This window comes from Micromesistius poutassou, assembly GCF_964030765.1.
Source record: "Micromesistius poutassou genome assembly, chromosome: 21".
Classification (NCBI taxonomy): domain Eukaryota; kingdom Metazoa; phylum Chordata; class Actinopteri; order Gadiformes; family Gadidae; genus Micromesistius; species Micromesistius poutassou.
In genome coordinates, this window is record NC_140291.1 from 13,281,294 (window position 1) to 13,294,959 (window position 13,666).

General features: G+C 48.0%; 2 protein-coding genes across 2 annotated transcripts in view; both read left to right on the forward strand.

The window, feature by feature from the left end:
- The window catches only part of LOC311366849 (uncharacterized protein), a 7,078-nt gene extending 1,030 nt beyond the window's left edge, over positions 1-6,048 (forward strand). The window contains exons 2-7 of the mRNA XM_084485615.1: positions 1-2,727; positions 3,199-3,346; positions 3,434-3,583; positions 4,067-4,156; positions 4,671-4,772; positions 5,677-6,048. The exon at positions 1-2,727 is cut by the window's left edge and continues 82 nt beyond it. Coding sequence (XP_084341741.1) covers positions 1-2,727; positions 3,199-3,346; positions 3,434-3,583; positions 4,067-4,156; positions 4,671-4,772; positions 5,677-5,855 — 3,396 coding nt within the window. The 3' untranslated portion in view covers positions 5,856-6,048. The remainder of the gene's footprint in view (positions 2,728-3,198; positions 3,347-3,433; positions 3,584-4,066; positions 4,157-4,670; positions 4,773-5,676) is intronic.
- Positions 6,049-8,349: 2,301 nt separating this feature from the next.
- The window catches only part of LOC311366850 (actin-binding LIM protein 1-like), a gene marked incomplete at its 5' end in the record, with an annotated part of 21,561 nt that continues 16,244 nt past the window's right edge, over positions 8,350-13,666 (forward strand). Inside the window, one exon of the mRNA XM_084485616.1 lies at positions 8,350-8,671. Within this exon, the coding sequence (XP_084341742.1) occupies positions 8,350-8,671 (322 nt within the window). The remainder of the gene's footprint in view (positions 8,672-13,666) is intronic.

Sequence of the window (13,666 nt, forward strand, 5' to 3'; positions counted from 1 at the left end):
CTGACGGCTACGCATGGAGCGCCTAGCTACGACCCCACGGAGGACGACGACCGCGAGAACATCCCTCCTCCTGCTGACCCCTCCCCCAGGCCGCCGAGTGAGCCCAACCAGAATGCTCCTGATGTGGTCCCGCTCTACAGAGACGTCAAATGGCACAACACCATGGCGAACCTCGGCCAGAGTCCTCTCAGATCTCCAGACATAGTGGACGAGATGCTCCCTGAGCTTAGCATGCTGGACACCACGGCGGAGACGTCCTACCTGTCTGTCGCCATGACGAGGAGTCCTGCTGCTGCTGCTTCCCACTCGTCCACGCCCAGATTCTCCAGAGAGATGAAATCCGGCCTCACGCCCGGTTTCAAAAGCTTTCACCTGCCGGGCAACAACTCCAGGAAGTGCCTGACGCCCGGCCGGGCCAGGCACGGGCTGACGACTGGTCAGGACGTGCCGCACCTTAACCAGGAGATCTTCACCACAGAGTATCACAAGCTGAGGGAGACCCTGGGTCGGCTTCCCGCCGGGCCGGACAGCTCGGCTCCGGCCCGGCCGTTCTTCTGGCTGCAGGACGAGACGCTCCCGGAGGTCAGCTTGATGGACTCCACCATGGAGTGCTCTAACCTCTCCACCAATGGGGCCGCTCCCTCTTTCGTGCCTCCGGTTCCTGAACAGCACCTGGCGGTCACGCCTGAAGTGGGGGAGGAAGCCAGCCCAGGCTCCATGTTGAGTCTGGTCACAGATAAGAGTTTGGTTCTCACTCCTCGCCCCCTAGCCTCCACAGGGCAGCGGGGCGGTGGAGACGGGCGCTTAATGGACCACAGCGGACTCAACACGCCGGAGATGACGAGGGCTGAGGTTGTCCAGCGCTCAGCCCTCGAGTCTTCCTGTCCCGAATCCGATGTCACCCGTGAATCCATCCTTCCCCATGGGGTAGTGGTTCTGGGAGCTGAGGTTGTCCAGAGCTCACTGGAAACCTCTTCCTGTCCCGAATCCGATGTCACCCGTGAATCCATCCTTCCCCATGGGGTAGTGGTTCTGGAGGCTGAGGTTGTCCAGAGCTCACTGGAAACATCTTCCTGTCCCGAATCCGATGTCACCCGTGAATCCATCCTTCCCCATGGGGTAGTGGTTCTGGGAGCTGAGGTTGTCCAGAGCTCACTGGAAACCTCTTCCTGTCCCGAATCCGATGTCACCCGTGAATCCATCCTTCCCCATGGGGAAATGGCTCTGGGTACTCCATCGCAGTGCTCCGCTTCTGCTTCCCAATTCCCTGACAAGACAACTCTGGTCCTAGCAGTGGACCTCCCGGCGCAGCCCCAGCTCAACACCACCCAGGTGCTCAACACCACCCAGGTGCTCAACACCACCCAGGTGCTCAACACCACCCAGGTGCTCAACGGGAACGTGGTGGAGGTGGCAAGCAATGACAGCCCGCGATCTGACCAGGGGTCGGCCCCGCGCTCTGGGAACGGCACTTTCCTCAGTCCACCTAGTGACTCCTCGATGAACAGCAATGTCACTATGGAGGCCGTCGACCCCTCGGGGGCCAAATGCAACCAGATTCTGCCGCTCAACGGAACGCTGCCGGAACCCGTTTCTATTGGACCCGGTGCCGTGGTCTCGCTGGCCGACGCCTGCTCGGGCGTCAAACTCCAGGACACCTTTAAGATCATCTCTTCTGCAACTCCAAGTGCCCAAGAATGTAGTCAAGACGACCAGAGCGTCCGTCGAGATGACCAGAGCGTCGGCCAAGACGACCAGAGCGTCGGCCAAGACGACCAGAGTAGTAGTCGAGGCAACCAGAGCGGTAATCGAGGCAACCAGAGCGGTAGTCAAGGAAATCAGAGCGTCGGGCAAGACAACCAGAGCGGTAATCGAGGCAACCAGAGCGGTAGTCGAGGAAACAAGAGCGTCGGTCAAGACAACCAGAGCGTCGGCCAAGACAACCAGAGCGGTAGTCGAGGAAACCAGAGCGTCGGCCAAGACAACCAGAGCGGTAGTCGAGGCAACCATAGCACTGAAGACAACCAAAACTTTGAAGCCCAACCCCACGCGTTATCAACTGCCCCTCACAACGGGGCCAATAATACCCTGGTCGTAGCGCTGGACCTGCCGGTGCAGCCCAAGATCAACACCCAGGGGTCCAGCAGGGCTGCGGCCGAAGAGGCGAGCAGCACTGTGTCCGTCTCCCCACAGGACGACTCAAGACCTCCGTCCCCAGTGGGGAACCCCAGCACCACAATGGAGACGGGTCGCTGGGATTCAAAGAGTGCCGAGAATTCACTGAGAAACCAAACGCTGGCGTGCACACCCGTTTACAAATGCAGTGCCGGCCTCAACTTTGACGACACATTCGAGAGCGCCTCTCCTCCCAAGCCAAGTGCCCTGAACTGTCGAGCCACGCAGACGGCCGGACCTTTGATCACCTCCACGCCCATGCCAGACTGCAAGCTCCATGCGCCCACGGGCCAGACCTCACAGGGGCAGAAGAGGCGGTGCTCTGACGGTCCACCTAAGCCCCTCCCACAGACAAGCAGCCCTGCCGCCAGTGCGGACCATGTGGCCGCCAGTGCGGACCATGTGGCCGCCCCGGCTGTTCGCTCGCTCCTGCCGAACCTCAGGCCTGCCCGAGCCATACCCCGCGGCCTCCGGTACAATCCCACCCCCCACGGCCTCGCCGCTAACCCTACCGGGAGGAGAGTGTCAGCGGTGGCTCCCCCCCCCAAGCAGGTAGGCTCCTCCTCCTCTTCCGATTTCCTTCAGTTCCTGTTTGAAAGGGGCTAGCCCCGGTAACCTTCTGGATTCACAGAAGCATACGTTGGCACACGTTCATTACCTAATCCAGTGCTGTGCTTCTGCACACAGTAGGGCCACAGGAGCTTAGGCACCAGTGAACAAGCTAGCCTTTAGCTAACAATGCAAGTCCCTCAGCTAAGACAATTAAAATTAATTTGACTACATTTCTCAAGACGTTTCATGTACTGACCACAATCTGACGCTAAACAGTGTTAAAAATTTTTTTTTTTGATATTCCCGTATCATTTTTTAAAAATTTTTAATGAAAGCTGTGTGAAACCAGTGTGAAGATTAAATTTACCTTCATACCCTCTATTCTTGTACTCTAACCCAAATTTGGATCTTGTGCATTGGATACGTTTCTTTGAATAAAAGTGTCTGCTGTAAATATCATTTGTTGCCCAGAGCAAACCAAAAAACAACAGCATAGCAGACACCACCAGCATACCCAGCACTACCGGCATACCCAGGACCACCAGTATACCCAGCACCACCAGTATACCCAGCACCACCAGTATATCAAACACCACCAGCCTCTGCCCCGCACCACCAGGTGAGTGAGGTGGATGAGTGACTGAGTGTCTCCCCCTCGGTTTATACATGTGTGGTGATGTTATGTTGCCAACTACCCTTCCTACAGGTCTCAAACCGCCCAGGAGAGTCTTCAGTAAACCGTCTCCAACGGGCATCCCAGCGACCAATCGGAGGGCTCTACCGGGTCTCAGACCTCCGTCAGCACGACTTCAGGCCACCACAGCCTCGTCCAACGATAAGCCTGGTCCATCCTCAGGTACCCTGCTCTGTGAAGTTCATCTTTCTCGTCCACGCATCAGATTGGCCACCCAAACCTAATCCTAATCCTAGCACCCGTCCTTCTCTGACAGTGGATAGCATTTGAATCAAATCAAAATCACAGAATGTATGCTTGTGGTACTGTTTTTTTAAAGACCCAATGCTACCAATTCATTTTTTATCATACAAACAGATAGGAAGGGGGGGGGGGGTCAACTCTGGGGAGCCCCAGTTTGTGGACCGATCATCCCATGCAAATCTATCCTTTCTCAGAGGATCCATATCGGCTATTGTGCATTACTCCATAATTGTTCTAACTAATCTAACAATTATCTAGTTCTGACTAATTCTCTTTAATGATGTGGTCTAGTGCCCCCCCCCCCGGGTGGGTCGGCCTCCTCCCTGTGTCCTCCAACAGCTTTGACATCACGTTGACATGGAGACGGTACGTGATGTGTAGATGTTGTGTGTGTGTCTCCAGCAGCCAGGCCCCGTCAGTCGCTGAGCCAGGCCAAGAGGAGCCTGAAGCCCAGGGGTGAAGCTCTGGTGCTGGCCAAGAGGAGTAGGACAGGTGGGTGGGGGGGGTGGTGCTGCCCTGCTGCGGCTGAACCAGCAAATTATAGCTGAGAAGGCTTTCACCCATTGGTGGCCAACCAACTTATCACTTAGTTTGAACTAGTACTCGTCACTATGTTTGAACTACTACCGGTACTCATCACTATGTTTGAACTACTACCGGTACTCATCACTATGTTTGAACTACTACCGGTACCCATCACTTAGTTTGAACTACTACCGGTACTCATCACTATGTTTGAGCTACTACTCATCACTATGAGGCTCATGAGCTACTAACCCCATCACTATGTTTGAGCTACTACTCATCAGGTGTGTGTGTGTGTGATTTCAAAGTAACAACACAGCGTCGCTTATTCACTTCAAATACTTCTACGTCTCCTCTAGTGCCCTGCGCACCTGCGTTATATTACTTAATATGACTTTGGCTGTAATGTTTTACAACACAGCACTAATTTTTTTGTAGTAATATATATATATATATGTATGTGTCCTTTTTCCCCCTACAGACTTTCCAGGACCTTCCACCACCATGGAGGCCTCCGGTCTGTCCCTGGAGCCCCGGACCCTGAGGGGTCCTCCCCCCAGAACCTGCAGGACCCCGGCACCGGGTGAGACCGCCTGGCGTTGGACACGCCCACACGCTGCTCTGCTGGTCGCCCTCGTTAACCATTAACCCACATCAATGAAGGGCCTCTTACTTTATAGTCTAGTGGCTAGGGTGTTTCCACCCCAGATGTCCGCAGTCGGCCTGTAGGGGTCATAGCAAGATGCCCCCTAACTCCTACCTGTTCCTTACGTGCCTGTCTGTATTCACTGAGTCACCCTGGAGCATATACATTATTTAGTAAATATTGGGTTTTATTCATGTTCTATAAGGTCGATAATCTTTACATTTATTTAATTCTACTGCTCTTAGTACTAGAGCTAAGCCTGAATATTCAGATATTTTCATATTTGTTTGTTTGTTTTCCTAGGTATTCAAATCTATATTGAGTATTCTATGCTTTTTTTAATATCATATAGCATATTTGGGAACTGAAGGCAGAAGGTCACATGTCGTATGAATATGGCCTCACGCCCACGCTTCAGTTAAGGTCACTTAATCATGGCCAAATATGGGCTGACCGAATGACCAGCCTGTGTGATTCATCACCGGCTAAATGGCACTAGTCACGCCGTGAGACTCACGCCCCTTGCCCACTGTACGCGTCCGTCGACGGATCTCATTGACTTTGCATGGGACGCTCCCGAAATGCATTGTGGGTCCATCCGTCAAGTTGGCTCCGTCTCTTGCATCCAAAAGTTGAGAAAAGTTTAACTTTTCAGGCAGCGACGGCTCCGTCACCCAATCAGATCGCGTTATGCAAATATATAAATGCACTGTCCAATGAAATCGCCTTTGTTATACAACCCGGGAAAACACATAGATGCGTCAAAAAGCCCCCATCCGTCGACGGACGTGTACAGTGGGCAAGAGCGTACGTCTTTTAATCTTTCTGATGATCCTTCCAGCTGGGTGTCCCAACTGTACCCTGCTGAAGGAGGAGCTTGAGAAGAAGGATGCGACAATCAGACGTCTTCAGAAAGAACTGGATGACTTAGGTATGCTGCTTGCATGGTTCTGCATCAGTAATTCTATTTCTACCAGTCCATCTGTTCTGACTCCTCTTCAGACCAACCGGTTGCCTTAAGCAGTTGATTTGGAGGTGAATACATATCAGTCTTACATATTTTATTTTTGATGGATTATTTTGATTTCACTTTTAAACTTTTATTGGTATTCCAACCTCTTTCTAGGCTATACTGACACCATGACACATTGACACAAGGAAATGCACTCTCTACTGCAGTTCTTCCCAAACCATAGCACCCCTTTATAGCTATTTATTTTCCAATGCACAATGCAGAACCATACAAACTAAAATAATTGCTAATAAAAAGGTCTCTTTTAATGTAGTAATACGACTCGCTTGTGTCCAGTCAACCTGACTCATGCTCATATTCAAGGCTCTCTGGTAAATGTTGTTGACATGTTGGATAAATAGCTGCAGGATGGCGAATAGGCTATCCCATTCATGTAGTTATATAAATTGTACCCGTGTACCAACAAAAATCTTTTTATTGTTATACAGGATTGTATATGATCTTCAACATAGTAGACCATCGTTAACACACTTGCATGTAGTAATGGGTTAGAAGTTAGATTATTTTAAATGGTGTTTTCCTAGCATATGTTTGAAACAGTAAAACGGTTCAAAGTAGGCTTGCAGTTGGCTAACCGGTTGATATTTGTTTTAGCCATGGTGATGTTATAGTGCCTCATTAGAATCAGATAGTGGACGTTTTGATGGGAAAGTGTTTCTGATAATGGCTAGTGGCATAGTGATTTTAATGAATTGCTCTTGTGTTCTGCCTCAGTCCCCCATCACCCTAACCAGGACCCGTTGGCAGAGAGGACGGCCGCACAACATTGATAATATGTAAATATAAATAATAAAATCAATAAAAATAACAATAATATGTAAAGGAAATAAAAGTAACAACTAAATACTCTAAAGTTTTTTTTTTATGTTTCCAGATTTTATTATTGTACACTTGCTATGCACAGTACTGACTAAATTAAAAAAAAAAAAAACGTTTTTAATAACATTTTAATTATAAGTTTCCATTGTATTTACTTGAGTACAGATTTCCTCCAGTTCCACTTGTTGATGGGGTGTGAAAGCCCTGGACTACAGAGGCTGTAATGATGTGTAATGATCACGTGGGCTCTACATAATGCCGGCTTTATGCATACATTTTTGGTTTCTTGAACCGTTGGCTTGCTTGTTAAGGCGAATCCCGTTCCACTTGTTTTCTGAATAAACTAAATGTAACGTCTATAAAATCCACTCCTTGTTTTCCGCCTCCTTTGGTTCAACGGATAGTTTTCCAGAGTTAACAGCAAAATATCTGTAAATGGGATTGTTTTCTATTTGATTGAATGTACATGTTAATCTTTTCTCAAGCCTAGCAAAAACAAAGAGCTTGCAAGGGGAGAATTAAATATTAAGCCAAAATTCAATATTATATTCACCATGGATGAAATAGCCTGTACAAGTAAATTACTCTCTGAGAAATAATAGTAGGTATCATATTTTACTGAAATTGCGACATTAGATGTAACCTTTGACTCGATAGAGGATTAAGTTAGTTTAGTTGTTTTCAAATGAGGGGTTTTGAGGAGGAGGTCCAATGCTACTCTAATTAAAGACTTGAGTCAGTGAAGCAAAAGGGTAATCCTAAAACGTAATATGTTGTTTTACCGCATAATGCCCCATAATGTTAGAATTAGTTTTCAGGCAGACGCAGATATGCTTCATAGTAGCTAGATATAGATCATATATTTTCTTATCTCATGGTATCTTCTGACTGAGCGCCTGATTGTGTCTGGTTTCAAGGGAGGTTATGGGCAGGATCTGGGGATCTGTCAGCAGCTGACCTCTGACCTCTGACCTCTGACCCCTCGGCTTTAAAGAGCATCAAGGTCATACACCCAACAAATGACAGTTTAATTTACATCTGCCGTTACATGAATACCCAACACCGCCAACCTTTTCAAATCAATTCCAAAGAGGATTTGTAAACGTACTACGCTGTCGCTGTTCCCTGCAAATGACTCTGGGAATCTGGGATTACTACTGTTTCTAACAACGTCCAGAGATCACCGCTCCACTCTGGCTCCTGCTTTAAATGGGACTTAGTTTTCCCCTTTAAATCCTAAATTGATTGTTTTAAAACCATCAGAACATCTGAATGTTGGAGTCAATTATAATCTCTCATAGTCTTCTTCAGAGACAAACCCAATTGGCGATGGGATTGGGGTTATGTTTCTACGCTGCAACGTAACAGTGACTGCTCACTGACCTCGGGATGGGGTCATCCAGGCCTACATATACAACCTTCCTAGAGGCTCCCTCTGTTTCCCTGTTTCCCTGACAAAGATAGACTGTAAAAATACCTCCTGTGTTAATCCTCTTAGGCACAACAGAAAGCCTGTCTCATTCAGAGGCCAGCAGCCTCTTACACGCATCACCGCCGTCTTAGGCTTTACCTCCTCTCATTCAGGGGAAGCGTTTGCTCATTTCGCCGTCACGCTGTCACACTCCCTCCGTGGGTTGCCGGTTCCTGTCCGGTCCGTGTTTTATGGTGACTCCTCTGGACTCCCTGTGCTCCACCGCCTGCTGGGCCCAGCAGCTCCACGGTTCAGCCACCATGTCCACCCTGCCCAGCCTCAGCACCCTGGGCCGCATCTGCGGCTCCAGCAACTCCGACGACACCCTGGTGCTGGACCGCGTGAAGAGGAAGAACTCGGTGCGCCGCATGTCCATCATCGAGGACGGCGAAATCGCAGAGGTGCTCTACCTCATCCCCAAGCAGTCCATGATGGAGCAGCTGCCGTTCCTCAACCCCAACGACTACATCCTCTGTGAGAAGATGGCCGGCATGCCTTTTGAGCTGCCCCAAGGTACGCATCACACCTGGCAGCGGTGCACCCTGGGGTGCTGGCACTGACAGATGAAGGGCTAGAGGGGGTCCTGTTGAGGGTCACTGCGGACAAGCTTAGTTTAGATAGATGCTGGAGATGGGTAAGTTTAGGGATCGGTGTTGAAATGGTTATGCTAGAGATGGATACATTTAGGTATTAGGGATGGGTCAGAATATTCGATTATTCGACTATTCGTTCCTGAGGGTCAAAGTCGATTTTTAACATTTGGACCGTTAACATTTTTTCCCATTCAAATAAACAAGAATTAACAGACGGAACTAATGTTGGTTCTGTAGCACTATTATTATTATTCTTTTATTATTAATCATGTACAGAAAAACAATATACACAATACACAAGCATAAATATTAATATATATGCATACAACACAAACACTGATCACTGTTAAAGTTTTTTTTTTGCGTTTAAGATATTAAGTGATTTCTTGCCAATGATCCATGGCTGCCTTTGTGAATGTCGGCACACATCGAATAATCAATTATTCGTTCATACCACCCACTGATTATTCGACCATGAAAAATTTGAGTTATTCACATCCCTATTAGGTATTAGTGTTCAAATGGTTAGGCTAGAGATGGATAAGTTTAGGGATCAGTGTTGAAATGGTTAGGCTAGAGATGGTTATGTATATGTATTGGTATTGAAATGGTTAGGCTAGAAATGGCTACATTTTGGTTCACTATAGGGATTTAACTTGTCTTAACTTAAACTTAAACTTAAAATGTCGGGATATCATGTTAAAGATGGTAACATTAAGGTATTTGTCTTTGAAATGGTTAAATATAAGTTCACCTAAATTCCACTCCTATCATTCAATCAGTGATGAACAGCAGGATCTAAAATGGTAAAATAATACTCATAAAGTATACCAGAGGGATGTATCCACTCCACACCTACTGAATATTCTGTCAGGAAAGAAGTCAACCAGTATGTTAGTAGTTATTTCATATTCAACTGATAAACCCAGGCTAAACGCTGATTATCGCCATAATGTGAGTGGCTTGCTTCACCATGTACAAAGCACAACAGACTAGTGGTGTAGGTTACAGAGGTTGGAACCTCACAGATTAGTGGTTAAAGAGGTCTGGACATAACAGACTAGTGGTTACAGAGGTCTGAGGTCTAGAAGACTAGTTGTTAGAGGGGTCTGAACCCAACAGACAAGTGGTACAGGTTATAGAGGTCTGAACATATTCAGATGTAGGTACACTTGACTACATACACTTTCACACACTGTCCCTTATGGATCTCCTCTCTCTCGCAGTCATTCTCTATCTCTCACCCACTTTACCCAGTGCCCGCCCCTCTCTCTCTCTCTCTCTCTCTCTCTCTCTCCCCCCCCCTCCCTCACCCCCCCCCCTCCCTCCCTCGGCCAGTGTCCTCTTGCCAGTACCAGTTCCTCTCTTGTAGGGCTGCTGGTTGTTTGCACTCTGCTCGCTCTCTGAAGCCTGGGTTATGGTGAAGAAGACAGGTAGACATTCTAAATGTGTGGATGTATATTATGCATGTGAGGTAGCTTTCCTATGTTTGTGTGTGTGTTTCTTGGGAGACAGTACTGACATGTCTGTACTGCTAACATCCGTTCGGCAGAGAGAAGTATCCAGACGCTTCCTAGGGTGTGCTTGGTGGAAGTGAGGCATGTAGTTGCTGATGGCTGTGTGTACAAATGTAAAGTTGAAGTATGCTTTAAGACATATCAGTCAAAGTCGGTGATTGACAGGAAGTCTGTCTGTGGCCCGTTGATGTTTTTGTGTGGTTTGTGTATTCTGTGTATTTCTTTGCATGCTAGTGTTGTGTGTCTCTGTGTGCAAGTTGTCAGTGTGCCTGTTGTATGCGTCTGTGTGTTTATTGTCTTTTTGTATCTGTTGCGTTTCTATGTGTGTGCTTTATGTCCTTCTGTGTGTGTGTTTCACGTGTCTTTCTGTGTGTGTGTGTGTGTGTGTGTGTGTGTGTGTGTGTGTGTGTGTGTGTGTGTGTGTGTGTGAGAGAGAGAGAGATGACCTTAGTGTGTGAAGCATGTTAAGTCGCTTCATGATGTCATGGCAGTGGGCGGGGCGCTAGCTAGCAGAGCGCTATCTTTATCCTGCTGCTGCTGCAGCACACTGTTTGAACTTCATCAGTCAGGACCAAGAGACACTCGCCGGGGTCCAGACAGACTCCAGGCATTGAGGTTGGAGGGAGGCAGGCTTTGTGTTAAAGCACCCGGTTGGGCAGGAGATACAGACCCAGATCGCATGCTTTGTGTCGTGGGGACATTGTTGTTGTGAGGCACCCTGGGCACCTCCACATTAGAAACAATATCCAGTAATACTCATGACGGACATTTGTGTTTTCCTTCACCTGATGCTGTGAGCTGCACTTCCTTACAAAGGGCCCTATCTTGCGCCCGGCGCAATTGACTTTCTACACCGCTGATTTTCCCCCGCAGCAACCAGGCGCCACTACACTTGCGCCTGGAGTTAGGAGTTAGTTACGCTATTCCATGTGTGAATTATGCCTATTATTTGGCCATAAACTGAGCCATTTGAAGTTTGAAATTCATGTGGTCACGGCACGCATCTGTCTCAGCGGAGACAGCGAACGCGCTGTCAAAATATCAACTCGCCATTAGTCAAATGCGCTGGCTCTGAAAGGGGATGGCGGGTGGAACTCTCATTGGTTTACTGCACGTTACGCCCAAAACACACACATACAGGTTTCAGCCCAACCCTTTTTAGATTTGCGCCGGGCGCAAAGCTCATTTATCTCGGCGTCATAATAGCAACAGCGCCGTAGAACCGCCCACAAAGTACTTTGACTTCGACTTGCGCCTTGGCGTCTGAGTTTTAGACCGTCTAACTAGGGCCCATAGTCTGCTTCATGCAACCAACACTGCAACCACAACAACAACAGAAAGTGCTCCATAACCAGAAAGAGTAGTTAGGATCCATTAAGATCTGCCGTCTTGTTTGTTGGTGTTGATGGATATTGGGAGCTCTGGAAGGCACCGTCTCAAACTGCTGCTCACACACACGCGCGCGCGCACGCACGCACACACGCACGCACACACACGCGCACACGCGCACACACACACACACACACACACACACACACACACACACACACACACACACACACACACACACACACACACACATACAAACACATGGCCCTTGTTTCCCATGCTTAGCTGTCCATCTCATGTTTCTGGTTCTAAATCTACGGTTCGTTAATACCTAGCACCATTCAGAGCCCCCTGACAGATCAGCTGAAGGGCTTAGGATGGGACCGGAGGCTCTGGGCTTACAGCGGGGTCTATAGCCATACAACAGGACTCTAGATCTAGTTCTAGAACAGGACTCTAGAGCTAGTTCTAGAACATGACTGTAGATCTGGTTATATAGAATAGGACTCCAGATCTAGTTCTAGAACATGACTCTAGATCTGGTTCTGGCTCTAGAACATGACTCTAAATCTGGTTCTGAGACAGGACTAGATCTGGTTATAGAACAAAACTCTAGAAATAGTTTGTCTGTACTGCTAACATCCGTTCGGCAGAGAAGTATCGAGATGCTTCCTAGCGTGTGCTTGGTGGAAGTGAGGCATGTTGTTGCTGATGGCTGTGTGTACAAACGTAAAGTTGAAGTATGCTTTAAGACATATCAGTCAAATCATATCAGCCGGTGATTGACAGGAAGTCTGTCTGTGGCCTGTTGATGTTTTTGTGTGGTTTGTGTAGTCTATGTATTTCTTTGCATGCTAGTGTTGTGTGTCTGTGTGTGCAAGTTGTCAGTGTTGTCATCAGGACTCTGGATCCGGTTATAGAACAAAACTCTAGAAATAGTTTGTCTGTACTGCTAACATCTGTTCAGCAGAGAGAGGTATCCAGACGCTTCCTAGCGTGTGCTTGGTGGAAGTGAGGCATGTTGTTGCTAGACTCAAAACCGAAAGAGGCATGTCGTTGATAGAACAGGACTCTAGATCTAGTTATAGAACAGGACTCTAGATCTGGTCATAGAACACGACTCTATTTGTAGCAATATAACATGACTATAGATCTGGTTATTGAACCGGAATATAGATCTGGTTATTGAAACGACTAGATCTATAGCCATATAACAGAACTCTAGATCTGGTTATTGAACATGACTGTATATATTATTATAGATCAGGATTCTAGATCTAGGTATAGAACAGGTATAGAACAGCTAATTATAAGAGTCCACCACTCTTAACACTATCCCATCCCCTATTTATCCTGGTAAATAAAGTCCCGGTTGGAAATAGGGACAAAATGACTCCAATTCAGATTCAGAAAACTTCATTGTCAAAAGCGTCTTTGACGTGGCTCTTGTCAAGAGTAGAAGGTGTTCATTTAGTTGAATGGGAGTGAGATTGAAGGAGTCCTCCTCCTGTCCTCCCCTTCTCTCTCTGTAGTTGTTTATGTTCAGACGAGGCATTAGACATGGCAGACGGCCAGCGTACGTAGAACTCCAAATCCCATGATTCCATCTGCTGCTACACCTGGCCTGTAGCGTGTTCCAGGTATTCTGAGAGTGCATCCCATCCTCAGTTCACTGCAGTGCCAGAGACCTGAGGGTAACCTGAGGTTAAGAGCACCTTGTTTCCAGACTCAACGCCAGCAAGCGGCTTAGCTCTGACCAGAGGGCAGCTGCCTTCACAGGCCCGCTGGTCATAATGCTACCGTCCATGCTCATGTCAGCACAGAGAGATCAGATTTTTATGTTTTATATCTGTGTTTGTGTTTGTGTTTGGGTGTGTGTGTGTGTGTGTGTGTGTGTGTGTGTGTAAACAAGGCAGACAGCATGTGAGGCCTGGTTGCGTAATCACCGCAGGGCGCTACAAAGACATGATTGTAATCCGTGAGTGGAGTTAAAAGAGCGTGGGAAAGAAGAGAGAGGGGGGGAGAGAGGGAGAGGGGGGGGGGGAGGTGGGGGAGTGAGAGGGGGGGGG